We start from the raw sequence: 12,861 nt of genomic DNA on the forward strand, positions 1-12,861 counted from the left end.
GGGCCACCAGCTCCTGTCCTGCCTTTACCCACGATTCCTTGCGAGCCGCTCCTCCCCTGCCAGGGCCAAGCAAGTGGCGGCGGCAGTCGCGAACCAGTTCCTCTTGATGGCGGTATTGCACCAGGAATGCCAAGGTGCCCTGGCCCCAGGCGCGCTCCCTCCGCCCTTCGCGGAGGAAAAAACTCGAAATGCCAAGCCAACCGCAGTGCTGTCCACTGGGCCTCCAACGTGGCGGCCCGGCTCACCCCGCTGGTCAGCTCTGGGGCTGAGCTCTCAGCTCCGGGGCCCTCCTCTCACATCCACAACCTGGCGGGGAGCCCTTCCCATGTCCCCCACACCCCCCACCCCCGACCCCGGGCCCCTGGATCGCGGGGGGGTGGCGGGGGTGGGGGCTATCAGCCGAGCCGACCCGACCCGGGCTCCCCGGCCTGGCACGCCGCCAGCCCCCGGCCCCACCTCATGGCGTCCCTGGCAACACCTGTCGGTTACCCCAGCCCGGCGGCGCGACTCTGGAAGAAGGGGCAGGGCACGCTGGGCAGGGACATGCACACGGGACGGCCCACGGCCCACCCGCCAAGATCCTCACGCGGGCAACTCTCCCCGGGCCACTCTACGGGTGCCAGGGAACCCAGGGCGTCGCTCAGCGGCCGCCACTGGGATCCACCAGCGCCTTGGAAGGGCTGTGCCTGCCCCCAGACTCCCCACGCCCGGCCCGCGCTCCGCGCTCGGGGTCCAGGCGCACCTAGGTCCCCTGAGAGCTGAGAGGGTACCTAAGTGCCCCAAGACAGGGGAGCCACAGCAGAGACACGGTTCTGTCAGGGCGCGTGCCGCCTGGGGGACGGGATGGGGGGAGCGGAAGATGGCCCTTGCGGGAGGCGGTGGCGGGCACGGGTGGGGGGGTGGGGGGGTGAGGGCGGAGCTAAGGGACAACCTGAGCCGGGGCCGACACTGCCCGCTCGGAAATATCCTGACTTGGCCATTCTCCCGGGACACTGGCAGGGCCCGCTCACGCCGAGGCCTCGCGCAGCGTGGGCCACTGGCCAGCGTTGGGAGAGGACTCAGAGGACTGAGCGGGGCCATCTCCAGGGGTCTGACGACCACAGTTCCCGACGGGAGAGGGCAGCCGGGTGGGTGCCAGCCGAACGGGGGGCCGGGGGCCAGGGGCCACCCACATCCGGACAGGGCCTCTGCCTCTCCCTCAAGTCTCCCTGAGGTGCCCGACCCCGGGAGGGGCGGGTGGCGCCTCCCACCCCAGCCTCACCCCCACCCGCCCATACCCCAGGACTCAGGGAACCCAGGGCCGGCACGGCCCACGCGCCCCGACCCCGAGGGCACCTTTCCAGGCCTGCGGGTTCACCAGGGCCAAACCCGCACCCGGTGCCCGCGGCCCGGTGACCTCCGGGGGCATGGAACCCCTACGACACGCCCCACAAACAGAGGGGAACCACCGTTGCAGGCGCTGGGGACAACCAGAGCAACACGGTGGGGGCGAGGGTGTCAGACAGGAATCCAGAAGAAAGGGCAGCATCCCACAGTCCCACCCTGGCTCGCCCGCCCGCCTCTCCTTCTGGGGCTGGTCCCTCCACTGTCCCGCTGGGATTCCCAGCACACAGTCAGAACACACAGACCCACAGGAGAGGGCAAGGCCCGGGGACTTCCCGGGGGTGGCGGGGGGGGGGGAGCCTGGGCCCACAGGAAGAGTGCGGGGTGGGGCGGGGTCCCAAGAGGAAGGTTCCGCGACTGCCACGCGACCCGGCCCCCGACCCCACGCACAGGGTGACGTGGCCCGGGCCAGCCTGCCAGTCCGTCCGTCCCTCTGTCTACCCAGCCACCCTTCCAGTCCATCTGTCTGTGGCCCTCACGGGCCCCGTCCCAGTCGCCACCCCACCCCAGGCCCTTGACCTGGCTCGCTTGCCTTTCTCTTCCCCCACTGGCCTTTCTCCGTCTCTCTGCTCCCCCACAACTCCAGGTCCCCCATGGAACCCACGATCGCTCGCGTCGCGTGTGCCACGGCACACTCGGGCGAGAAGGCTCTGACCGGAGGGAACAGATCCTCCCAGAGGCATCGAGAGGAGCCCCAAAGGCGCCTGGCCCCACGTTTCCCACACCGAGGCCTGAGCCACCCCAGCACCCAGGGCCTCACCTCTAATTCTAGGTCCCAAGCTGCCACCTGGAAAGGAAAGGCTAGGACCCGTTAGTTCCCTCTTGGAATGGGTGCCCGAGTCGTCCCGCTCCCCCGCCGGGGTGCTGGGCCCGGGCAGCAAGGGAATCCACTTTCTCCCCCTGTCCGGGCCGCCGGCACCCAACGCACCTGCACATGGAGGGACGTGGCTTTCTTCTCTTCTAAACGTCCGAGGGAAGGGACAACCAGCCTGATGCCTGCAGAGGGTCCTTCGGTAAGCTCCCTTCCGGAGATGCCCTTCGGCCTACCCGGGCCCACGAGCCTCCAGCCCTTCGAGGCACTAGGAAAGCCAGCCAAAGGCTTCGGGCCTCACACGCCGACTCTAAGGATGCCAACTTGGTGTCTCCCGACACCACTTGCCATCAGGGACACCTATCTCTCGCGCCCTGCCACCTTGGCATCTGGCCGCCCAGCCTGTGCTGACTGCCTTCTGAGGGCTCGTGGCCTCGGGGTTCCTCCTACAACTTTGTGGCTTCCTTCTACTCGGGGGGTCAGAGAGACAGAGAAAGAGGGCAAGATGGGCAGAGAAAGGGGGGGGGGCGGGGCGGTGTTGGGCAGCAGGCCGGCAGGGAGAGACGGAGAAAGTCAAACAGAGAGAGAAAAGTCCCAGCCAGCCCTGGTGAAAACTACACCTTCTCCGGTGCTGCCCTTGTGGCTGAGCAGCCCGCTCTTCCGCTCCTAGTCACAGACCAGAGGCCTGGCACCTCAATCCAAAGCTCGGCAGGGTCCCTCTCTTTGGTGGGGGTGGGGGGCCCACAGGCCTGCAGGGGTGGCCTATGGGGCCCAGAGGGGAAAAGGACTGGGAGGCAGTGGTCAACACTGTCACCTGGGCGAGGATGTGGCCCGGGTGAGGGAGGCCTGAAGAAAAGCCTGGGGCTTGGGTGGTGGTGCGGGTGGGACCGGGTGCGGGTGCCCAGGTGGTTGCTGGCGTCCTGGGGGGTGGGGAGGGCAGGGTTCGTCGTCGTCGTCGTCGTCGTCGTCCCTCAGGGCAGGGCAAGGACGGGTCACCCGCCACACCATGCCATCTCGGGCCACCTTTCAGCCGCCCAGGCCTCCCGCTGCAACCACGCTCACTACCTCAATCCAAGGAGAGCCGCGTCCTCCTCCCGGGCTCTGCCCAGCACTACACACTCACCCATCCATGTGAGCAGCCCTGGAGAGGAGGCCTGCGTGCACCGCATCCACAAACCCAGACCCAAAGCCCCTGACTGGGACCCGGACCTAGACCCAAAGCCGCAGCTGTCTGTGCACTTGGCCTGTTGGTTGGTGGGCCATCTGCGGGCCACCACCGGAGCCACCAGGGAGCCCTGAGCATCTCCTCCTCTCGGCCGATGAGTGGTCCGCTGGATGTGTGTGCAGTCTGTGGGGGCGTGGGGGTGTGGGAGGGGGCGGCGATGGTGCTGGTGTTAGCCTGGACCAGGGAGCCTTTCCGGGTTGGCACCGGGGTGGGGTGAGGGTGAGGGTGAGGGTGGGGGTGGGGGGCAAGTCCTCTCCCTCTCCGAGAGGGGAGAAGGTGTCTGGGGGCAGAAGGCAAAGGGCCGGTGGCCAGGCGCACACATTCCCAGAGGCGAAGGGAGGCCTGGAAGCTCTCTCCTTGGGGAACCTAGCCCGGTCGGTCGCCGATCCCTCCCAGGCATGGCCGCCACGGGCCAGCCTCCTGGTGTGGTACCCGCCAGCCTGCCTGGCCATCAGCCCTGTCTCCGTGGCCGGCCGGCCGGCCTCTGGAGTTTCCGCGGAACCGGGGTCCCCGGGTCGCCTCCACGGGGACTGCCCTGCAGCCTCCGGAGGGCCCAGGGCACCCCCGCGGGCCACCAGCTCCTGTCCTGCCTTTACCCACGATTCCTTGCGAGCCGCTCCTCCCCTGCCAGGGCCAAGCAAGTGGCGGCGGCAGTCGCGAACCAGTTCCTCTTGATGGCGGTATTGCACCAGGAATGCCAAGGTGCCCTGGCCCCAGGCGCGCTCCCTCCGCCCTTCGCGGAGGAAAAAACTCGAAATGCCAAGCCAACCGCAGTGCTGTCCACTGGGCCTCCAACGTGGCGGCCCGGCTCACCCCGCTGGTCAGCTCTGGGGCTGAGCTCTCAGCTCCGGGGCCCTCCTCTCACATCCACAACCTGGCGGGGAGCCCTTCCCATGTCCCCCACACCCCCCACCCCCGACCCCGGGCCCCTGGATCGCGGGGGGGGTGGCGGGGGTGGGGGCTATCAGCCGAGCCGACCCGACCCGGGCTCCCCGGCCTGGCACGCCGCCAGCCCCCGGCCCCACCTCATGGCGTCCCTGGCAACACCTGTCGGTTACCCCAGCCCGGCGGCGCGACTCTGGAAGAAGGGGCAGGGCACGCTGGGCAGGGACATGCACACGGGACGGCCCACGGCCCACCCGCCAAGATCCTCACGCGGGCAACTCTCCCCGGGCCACTCTACGGGTGCCAGGGAACCCAGGGCGTCGCTCAGCGGCCGCCACTGGGATCCACCAGCGCCTTGGAAGGGCTGTGCCTGCCCCCAGACTCCCCACGCCCGGCCCGCGCTCCGCGCTCGGGGTCCAGGCGCACCTAGGTCCCCTGAGAGCTGAGAGGGTACCTAAGTGCCCCAAGACAGGGGAGCCACAGCAGAGACACGGTTCTGTCAGGGCGCGTGCCGCCTGGGGGACGGGATGGGGGGAGCGGAAGATGGCCCTTGCGGGAGGCGGTGGCGGGCACGGGTGGGGGGGTGGGGGGGTGAGGGCGGAGCTAAGGGACAACCTGAGCCGGGGCCGACACTGCCCGCTCGGAAATATCCTGACTTGGCCATTCTCCCGGGACACTGGCAGGGCCCGCTCACGCCGAGGCCTCGCGCAGCGTGGGCCACTGGCCAGCGTTGGGAGAGGACTCAGAGGACTGAGCGGGGCCATCTCCAGGGGTCTGACGACCACAGTTCCCGACGGGAGAGGGCAGCCGGGTGGGTGCCAGCCGAACGGGGGGCCGGGGGCCAGGGGCCACCCACATCCGGACAGGGCCTCTGCCTCTCCCTCAAGTCTCCCTGAGGTGCCCGACCCCGGGAGGGGCGGGTGGCGCCTCCCACCCCAGCCTCACCCCCACCCGCCCATACCCCAGGACTCAGGGAACCCAGGGCCGGCACGGCCCACGCGCCCCGACCCCGAGGGCACCTTTCCAGGCCTGCGGGTTCACCAGGGCCAAACCCGCACCCGGTGCCCGCGGCCCGGTGACCTCCGGGGGCATGGAACCCCTACGACACGCCCCACAAACAGAGGGGAACCACCGTTGCAGGCGCTGGGGACAACCAGAGCGACACGGTGGGGGCGAGGGTGTCAGACAGGAATCCAGAAGAAAGGGCAGCATCCCACAGTCCCACCCTGGCTCGCCCACCCGCCTCTCCTTCTGGGGCTGGTCCCTCCACTGTCCCGCTGGGATTCCCAGCACACAGTCAGAACACACAGACCCACAGGAGAGGGCAAGGCCCGGGGACTTCCCGGGGGTGGCGGGGGGGGGGGAGCCTGGGCCCACAGGAAGAGTGCGGGGTGGGGCGGGGTCCCAAGAGGAAGGTTCCGCGACTGCCACGCGACCCGGCCCCCGACCCGACGCACAGGGTGACGTGGCCCGGGCCAGCCTGCCAGTCCGTCCGTCCCTCTGTCTACCCAGCCACCCTTCCAGTCCATCTGTCTGTGGCCCTCACGGGCCCCGTCCCAGTCGCCACCCCACCCCAGGCCCTTGACCTGGCTCGCTTGCCTTTCTCTTCCCCCACTGGCCTTTCTCCGTCTCTCTGCTCCCCCACAACTCCAGGTCCCCCATGGAACCCACGATCGCTCGCGTCGCGTGTGCCACGGCACACTCGGGCGAGAAGGCTCTGACCGGAGGGAACAGATCCTCCCAGAGGCATCGAGAGGAGCCCCAAAGGCGCCTGGCCCCACGTTTCCCACACCGAGGCCTGAGCCACCCCAGCACCCAGGGCCTCACCTCTAATTCTAGGTCCCAAGCTGCCACCTGGAAAGGAAAGGCTAGGACCCGTTAGTTCCCTCTTGGAATGGGTGCCCGAGTCGTCCCGCTCCCCCGCCGGGGTGCTGGGCCCGGGCAGCAAGGGAATCCACTTTCTCCCCCTGTCCGGGCCGCCGGCACCCAACGCACCTGCACATGGAGGGACGTGGCTTTCTTCTCTTCTAAACGTCCGAGGGAAGGGACAACCAGCCTGATGCCTGCAGAGGGTCCTTCGGTAAGCTCCCTTCCGGAGATGCCCTTCGGCCTACCCGGGCCCACGAGCCTCCAGCCCTTCGAGGCACTAGGAAAGCCAGCCAAAGGCTTCGGGCCTCACACGCCGACTCTAAGGATGCCAACTTGGTGTCTCCCGACACCACTTGCCATCAGGGACACCTATCTCTCGCGCCCTGCCACCTTGGCATCTGGCCGCCCAGCCTGTGCTGACTGCCTTCTGAGGGCTCGTGGCCTCGGGGTTCCTCCTACAACTTTGTGGCTTCCTTCTACTCGGGGGGTCAGAGAGACAGAGAAAGAGGGCAAGATGGGCAGAGAAAGGGGGGGGGGGGCGGGGCGGTGTTGGGCAGCAGGCCGGCAGGGAGAGACGGAGAAAGTCAAACAGAGAGAGAAAAGTCCCAGCCAGCCCTGGTGAAAACTACACCTTCTCCGGTGCTGCCCTTGTGGCTGAGCAGCCCGCTCTTCCGCTCCTAGTCACAGACCAGAGGCCTGGCACCTCAATCCAAAGCTCGGCAGGGTCCCTCTCTTTGGTGGGGGTGGGGGGCCCACAGGCCTGCAGGGGTGGCCTATGGGGCCCAGAGGGGAAAAGGACTGGGAGGCAGTGGTCAACACTGTCACCTGGGCGAGGATGTGGCCCGGGTGAGGGAGGCCTGAAGAAAAGCCTGGGGCTTGGGTGGTGGTGCGGGTGGGACCGGGTGCGGGTGCCCAGGTGGTTGCTGGCGTCCTGGGGGGTGGGGAGGGCAGGGTTCGTCGTCGTCGTCGTCGTCGTCGTCCCTCAGGGCAGGGCAAGGACGGGTCACCCGCCACACCATGCCATCTCGGGCCACCTTTCAGCCGCCCAGGCCTCCCGCTGCAACCACGCTCACTACCTCAATCCAAGGAGAGCCGCGTCCTCCTCCCGGGCTCTGCCCAGCACTACACACTCACCCGTCCATGTGAGCAGCCCTGGAGAGGAGGCCTGCGTGCACCGCATCCACAAACCCAGACCCAAAGCCCCTGACTGGGACCCGGACCTAGACCCAAAGCCGCAGCTGTCTGTGCACTTGGCCTGTTGGTTGGTGGGCCATCTGCGGGCCACCACCGGAGCCACCAGGGAGCCCTGAGCATCTCCTCCTCTCGGCCGATGAGTGGTCCGCTGGATGTGTGTGCAGTCTGTGGGGGCGTGGGGGTGTGGGAGGGGGCGGCGATGGTGCTGGTGTTAGCCTGGACCAGGGAGCCTTTCCGGGTTGGCACCGGGGTGGGGTGAGGGTGAGGGTGAGGGTGGGGGTGGGGGGCAAGTCCTCTCCCTCTCCGAGAGGGGAGAAGGTGTCTGGGGGCAGAAGGCAAAGGGCCGGTGGCCAGGCGCACACATTCCCAGAGGCGAAGGGAGGCCTGGAAGCTCTCTCCTTGGGGAACCTAGCCCGGTCGGTCGCCGATCCCTCCCAGGCATGGCCGCCACGGGCCAGCCTCCTGGTGTGGTACCCGCCAGCCTGCCTGGCCATCAGCCCTGTCTCCGTGGCCGGCCGGCCGGCCTCTGGAGTTTCCGCGGAACCGGGGGCCCCGGGTCGCCTCCACGGGGACTGCCCTGCAGCCTCCGGAGGGCCCAGGGCACCCCCGCGGGCCACCAGCTCCTGTCCTGCCTTTACCCACGATTCCTTGCGAGCCGCTCCTCCCCTGCCAGGGCCAAGCAAGTGGCGGCGGCAGTCGCGAACCAGTTCCTCTTGATGGCGGTATTGCACCAGGAATGCCAAGGTGCCCTGGCCCCAGGCGCGCTCCCTCCGCCCTTCGCGGAGGAAAAAACTCGAAATGCCAAGCCAACCGCAGTGCTGTCCACTGGGCCTCCAACGTGGCGGCCCGGCTCACCCCGCTGGTCAGCTCTGGGGCTGAGCTCTCAGCTCCGGGGCCCTCCTCTCACATCCACAACCTGGCGGGGAGCCCTTCCCATGTCCCCCACACCCCCCACCCCCGACCCCGGGCCCCTGGATCGCGGGGGGGGGTGGCGGGGGTGGGGGCTATCAGCCGAGCCGACCCGACCCGGGCTCCCCGGCCTGGCACGCCGCCAGCCCCCGGCCCCACCTCATGGCGTCCCTGGCAACACCTGTCGGTTACCCCAGCCCGGCGGCGCGACTCTGGAAGAAGGGGCAGGGCACGCTGGGCAGGGACATGCACACGGGACGGCCCACGGCCCACCCGCCAAGATCCTCACGCGGGCAACTCTCCCCGGGCCACTCTACGGGTGCCAGGGAACCCAGGGCGTCGCTCAGCGGCCGCCACTGGGATCCACCAGCGCCTTGGAAGGGCTGTGCCTGCCCCCAGACTCCCCACGCCCGGCCCGCGCTCCGCGCTCGGGGTCCAGGCGCACCTAGGTCCCCTGAGAGCTGAGAGGGTACCTAAGTGCCCCAAGACAGGGGAGCCACAGCAGAGACACGGTTCTGTCAGGGCGCGTGCCGCCTGGGGGACGGGATGGGGGGAGCGGAAGATGGCCCTTGCGGGAGGCGGTGGCGGGCACGGGTGGGGGGGTGGGGGGGTGAGGGCGGAGCTAAGGGACAACCTGAGCCGGGGCCGACACTGCCCGCTCGGAAATATCCTGACTTGGCCATTCTCCCGGGACACTGGCAGGGCCCGCTCACGCCGAGGCCTCGCGCAGCGTGGGCCACTGGCCAGCGTTGGGAGAGGACTCAGAGGACTGAGCGGGGCCATCTCCAGGGGTCTGACGACCACAGTTCCCGACGGGAGAGGGCAGCCGGGTGGGTGCCAGCCGAACGGGGGGCCGGGGGCCAGGGGCCACCCACATCCGGACAGGGCCTCTGCCTCTCCCTCAAGTCTCCCTGAGGTGCCCGACCCCGGGAGGGGCGGGTGGCGCCTCCCACCCCAGCCTCACCCCCACCCGCCCATACCCCAGGACTCAGGGAACCCAGGGCCGGCACGGCCCACGCGCCCCGACCCCGAGGGCACCTTTCCAGGCCTGCGGGTTCACCAGGGCCAAACCCGCACCCGGTGCCCGCGGCCCGGTGACCTCCGGGGGCATGGAACCCCTACGACACGCCCCACAAACAGAGGGGAACCACCGTTGCAGGCGCTGGGGACAACCAGAGCGACACGGTGGGGGCGAGGGTGTCAGACAGGAATCCAGAAGAAAGGGCAGCATCCCACAGTCCCACCCTGGCTCGCCCGCCCGCCTCTCCTTCTGGGGCTGGTCCCTCCACTGTCCCGCTGGGATTCCCAGCACACAGTCAGAACACACAGACCCACAGGAGAGGGCAAGGCCCGGGGACTTCCCGGGGGTGGCGGGGGGGGGGGAGCCTGGGCCCACAGGAAGAGTGCGGGGTGGGGCGGGGTCCCAAGAGGAAGGTTCCGCGACTGCCACGCGACCCGGCCCCCGACCCCACGCACAGGGTGACGTGGCCCGGGCCAGCCTGCCAGTCCGTCCGTCCCTCTGTCTACCCAGCCACCCTTCCAGTCCATCTGTCTGTGGCCCTCACGGGCCCCGTCCCAGTCGCCACCCCACCCCAGGCCCTTGACCTGGCTCGCTTGCCTTTCTCTTCCCCCACTGGCCTTTCTCCGTCTCTCTGCTCCCCCACAACTCCAGGTCCCCCATGGAACCCACGATCGCTCGCGTCGCGTGTGCCACGGCACACTCGGGCGAGAAGGCTCTGACCGGAGGGAACAGATCCTCCCAGAGGCATCGAGAGGAGCCCCAAAGGCGCCTGGCCCCACGTTTCCCACACCGAGGCCTGAGCCACCCCAGCACCCAGGGCCTCACCTCTAATTCTAGGTCCCAAGCTGCCACCTGGAAAGGAAAGGCTAGGACCCGTTAGTTCCCTCTTGGAATGGGTGCCCGAGTCGTCCCGCTCCCCCGCCGGGGTGCTGGGCCCGGGCAGCAAGGGAATCCACTTTCTCCCCCTGTCCGGGCCGCCGGCACCCAACGCACCTGCACATGGAGGGACGTGGCTTTCTTCTCTTCTAAACGTCCGAGGGAAGGGACAACCAGCCTGATGCCTGCAGAGGGTCCTTCGGTAAGCTCCCTTCCGGAGATGCCCTTCGGCCTACCCGGGCCCACGAGCCTCCAGCCCTTCGAGGCACTAGGAAAGCCAGCCAAAGGCTTCGGGCCTCACACGCCGACTCTAAGGATGCCAACTTGGTGTCTCCCGACACCACTTGCCATCAGGGACACCTATCTCTCGCGCCCTGCCACCTTGGCATCTGGCCGCCCAGCCTGTGCTGACTGCCTTCTGAGGGCTCGTGGCCTCGGGGTTCCTCCTACAACTTTGTGGCTTCCTTCTACTCGGGGGGTCAGAGAGACAGAGAAAGAGGGCAAGATGGGCAGAGAAAGGGGGGGGGGGGCGGGGCGGTGTTGGGCAGCAGGCCGGCAGGGAGAGACGGAGAAAGTCAAACAGAGAGAGAAAAGTCCCAGCCAGCCCTGGTGAAAACTACACCTTCTCCGGTGCTGCCCTTGTGGCTGAGCAGCCCGCTCTTCCGCTCCTAGTCACAGACCAGAGGCCTGGCACCTCAATCCAAAGCTCGGCAGGGTCCCTCTCTTTGGTGGGGGTGGGGGGCCCACAGGCCTGCAGGGGTGGCCTATGGGGCCCAGAGGGGAAAAGGACTGGGAGGCAGTGGTCAACACTGTCACCTGGGCGAGGATGTGGCCCGGGTGAGGGAGGCCTGAAGAAAAGCCTGGGGCTTGGGTGGTGGTGCGGGTGGGACCGGGTGCGGGTGCCCAGGTGGTTGCTGGCGTCCTGGGGGGTGGGGAGGGCAGGGTTCGTCGTCGTCGTCGTCGTCGTCGTCGTCCCTCAGGGCAGGGCAAGGACGGGTCACCCGCCACACCATGCCATCTCGGGCCACCTTTCAGCCGCCCAGGCCTCCCGCTGCAACCACGCTCACTACCTCAATCCAAGGAGAGCCGCGTCCTCCTCCCGGGCTCTGCCCAGCACTACACACTCACCCGTCCATGTGAGCAGCCCTGGAGAGGAGGCCTGCGTGCACCGCATCCACAAACCCAGACCCAAAGCCCCTGACTGGGACCCGGACCTAGACCCAAAGCCGCAGCTGTCTGTGCACTTGGCCTGTTGGTTGGTGGGCCATCTGCGGGCCACCACCGGAGCCACCAGGGAGCCCTGAGCATCTCCTCCTCTCGGCCGATGAGTGGTCCGCTGGATGTGTGTGCAGTCTGTGGGGGCGTGGGGGTGTGGGAGGGGGCGGCGATGGTGCTGGTGTTAGCCTGGACCAGGGAGCCTTTCCGGGTTGGCACCGGGGTGGGGTGAGGGTGAGGGTGAGGGTGGGGGTGGGGGGCAAGTCCTCTCCCTCTCCGAGAGGGGAGAAGGTGTCTGGGGGCAGAAGGCAAAGGGCCGGTGGCCAGGCGCACACATTCCCAGAGGCGAAGGGAGGCCTGGAAGCTCTCTCCTTGGGGAACCTAGCCCGGTCGGTCGCCGATCCCTCCCAGGCATGGCCGCCACGGGCCAGCCTCCTGGTGTGGTACCCGCCAGCCTGCCTGGCCATCAGCCCTGTCTCCGTGGCCGGCCGGCCGGCCTCTGGAGCTTCCGCGGAACCGGGGGCCCCGGGTCGCCTCCACGGGGACTGCCCTGCAGCCTCCGGAGGGCCCAGGGCACCCCCGCGGGCCACCAGCTCCTGTCCTGCCTTTACCCACGATTCCTTGCGAGCCGCTCCTCCCCTGCCAGGGCCAAGCAAGTGGCGGCGGCAGTCGCGAACCAGTTCCTCTTGATGGCGGTATTGCACCAGGAATGCCAAGGTGCCCTGGCCCCAGGCGCGCTCCCTCCGCCCTTCGCGGAGGAAAAAACTCGAAATGCCAAGCCAACCGCAGTGCTGTCCACTGGGCCTCCAACGTGGCGGCCCGGCTCACCCCGCTGGTCAGCTCTGGGGCTGAGCTCTCAGCTCCGGGGCCCTCCTCTCACATCCACAACCTGGCGGGGAGCCCTTCCCATGTCCCCCACACCCCCCACCCCCGACCCCGGGCCCCTGGATCGCGGGGGGGGGTGGCGGGGGTGGGGGCTATCAGCCGAGCCGACCCGACCCGGGCTCCCCGGCCTGGCACGCCGCCAGCCCCCGGCCCCACCTCATGGCGTCCCTGGCAACACCTGTCGGTTACCCCAGCCCGGCGGCGCGACTCTGGAAGAAGGGGCAGGGCACGCTGGGCAGGGACATGCACACGGGACGGCCCACGGCCCACCCGCCAAGATCCTCACGCGGGCAACTCTCCCCGGGCCACTCTACGGGTGCCAGGGAACCCAGGGCGTCGCTCAGCGGCCGCCACTGGGATCCACCAGCGCCTTGGAAGGGCTGTGCCTGCCCCCAGACTCCCCACGCCCGGCCCGCGCTCCGCGCTCGGGGTCCAGGCGCACCTAGGTCCCCTGAGAGCTGAGAGGGTACCTAAGTGCCCCAAGACAGGGGAGCCACAGCAGAGACACGGTTCTGTCAGGGCGCGTGCCGCCTGGGGGACGGGATGGGGGGAGCGGAAGATGGCCCTTGCGGGAGGCGGTGGCGGGCA

At 69.0% G+C, this 12,861-nt stretch overlaps 2 protein-coding genes and 1 long non-coding RNA gene across 3 annotated transcripts in view; all 3 read left to right on the forward strand.

Moving 5' to 3' along the window:
* Positions 1-12,861, forward strand: part of LOC101724224 (uncharacterized) — a 128,312-nt gene that overhangs the window by 54,000 nt on the left and 61,451 nt on the right. The window lies entirely within an intron of this gene.
* On the forward strand, positions 5,745-8,850 carry LOC147821539 (uncharacterized). The gene is made up of 2 exons (XM_087199908.1): positions 5,745-6,384; positions 7,215-8,850. The coding sequence occupies exon 2, from the start codon at positions 7,808-7,810 to the stop codon at positions 8,723-8,725; it is 918 nt and encodes a 305-aa protein (XP_087056034.1). The 5' UTR covers positions 5,745-6,384; positions 7,215-7,807; the 3' UTR covers positions 8,726-8,850.
* Positions 8,875-12,844, forward strand: LOC147821540 (uncharacterized). Its single transcript, XM_087199906.1, has 2 exons — positions 8,875-10,375; positions 11,209-12,844. Exon 2 carries the CDS (start codon positions 11,802-11,804, stop codon positions 12,717-12,719), a length of 918 nt encoding a protein of 305 aa, XP_087056032.1. The 5' UTR covers positions 8,875-10,375; positions 11,209-11,801; the 3' UTR covers positions 12,720-12,844.

Source organism: Heterocephalus glaber, unplaced genomic scaffold, assembly GCF_053883595.1.
Source record: "Heterocephalus glaber isolate CG9 unplaced genomic scaffold, H.glaber_assembly_v1.0 deba00001732, whole genome shotgun sequence".
Taxonomy (NCBI): Eukaryota; Metazoa; Chordata; class Mammalia; order Rodentia; family Bathyergidae; genus Heterocephalus; species Heterocephalus glaber.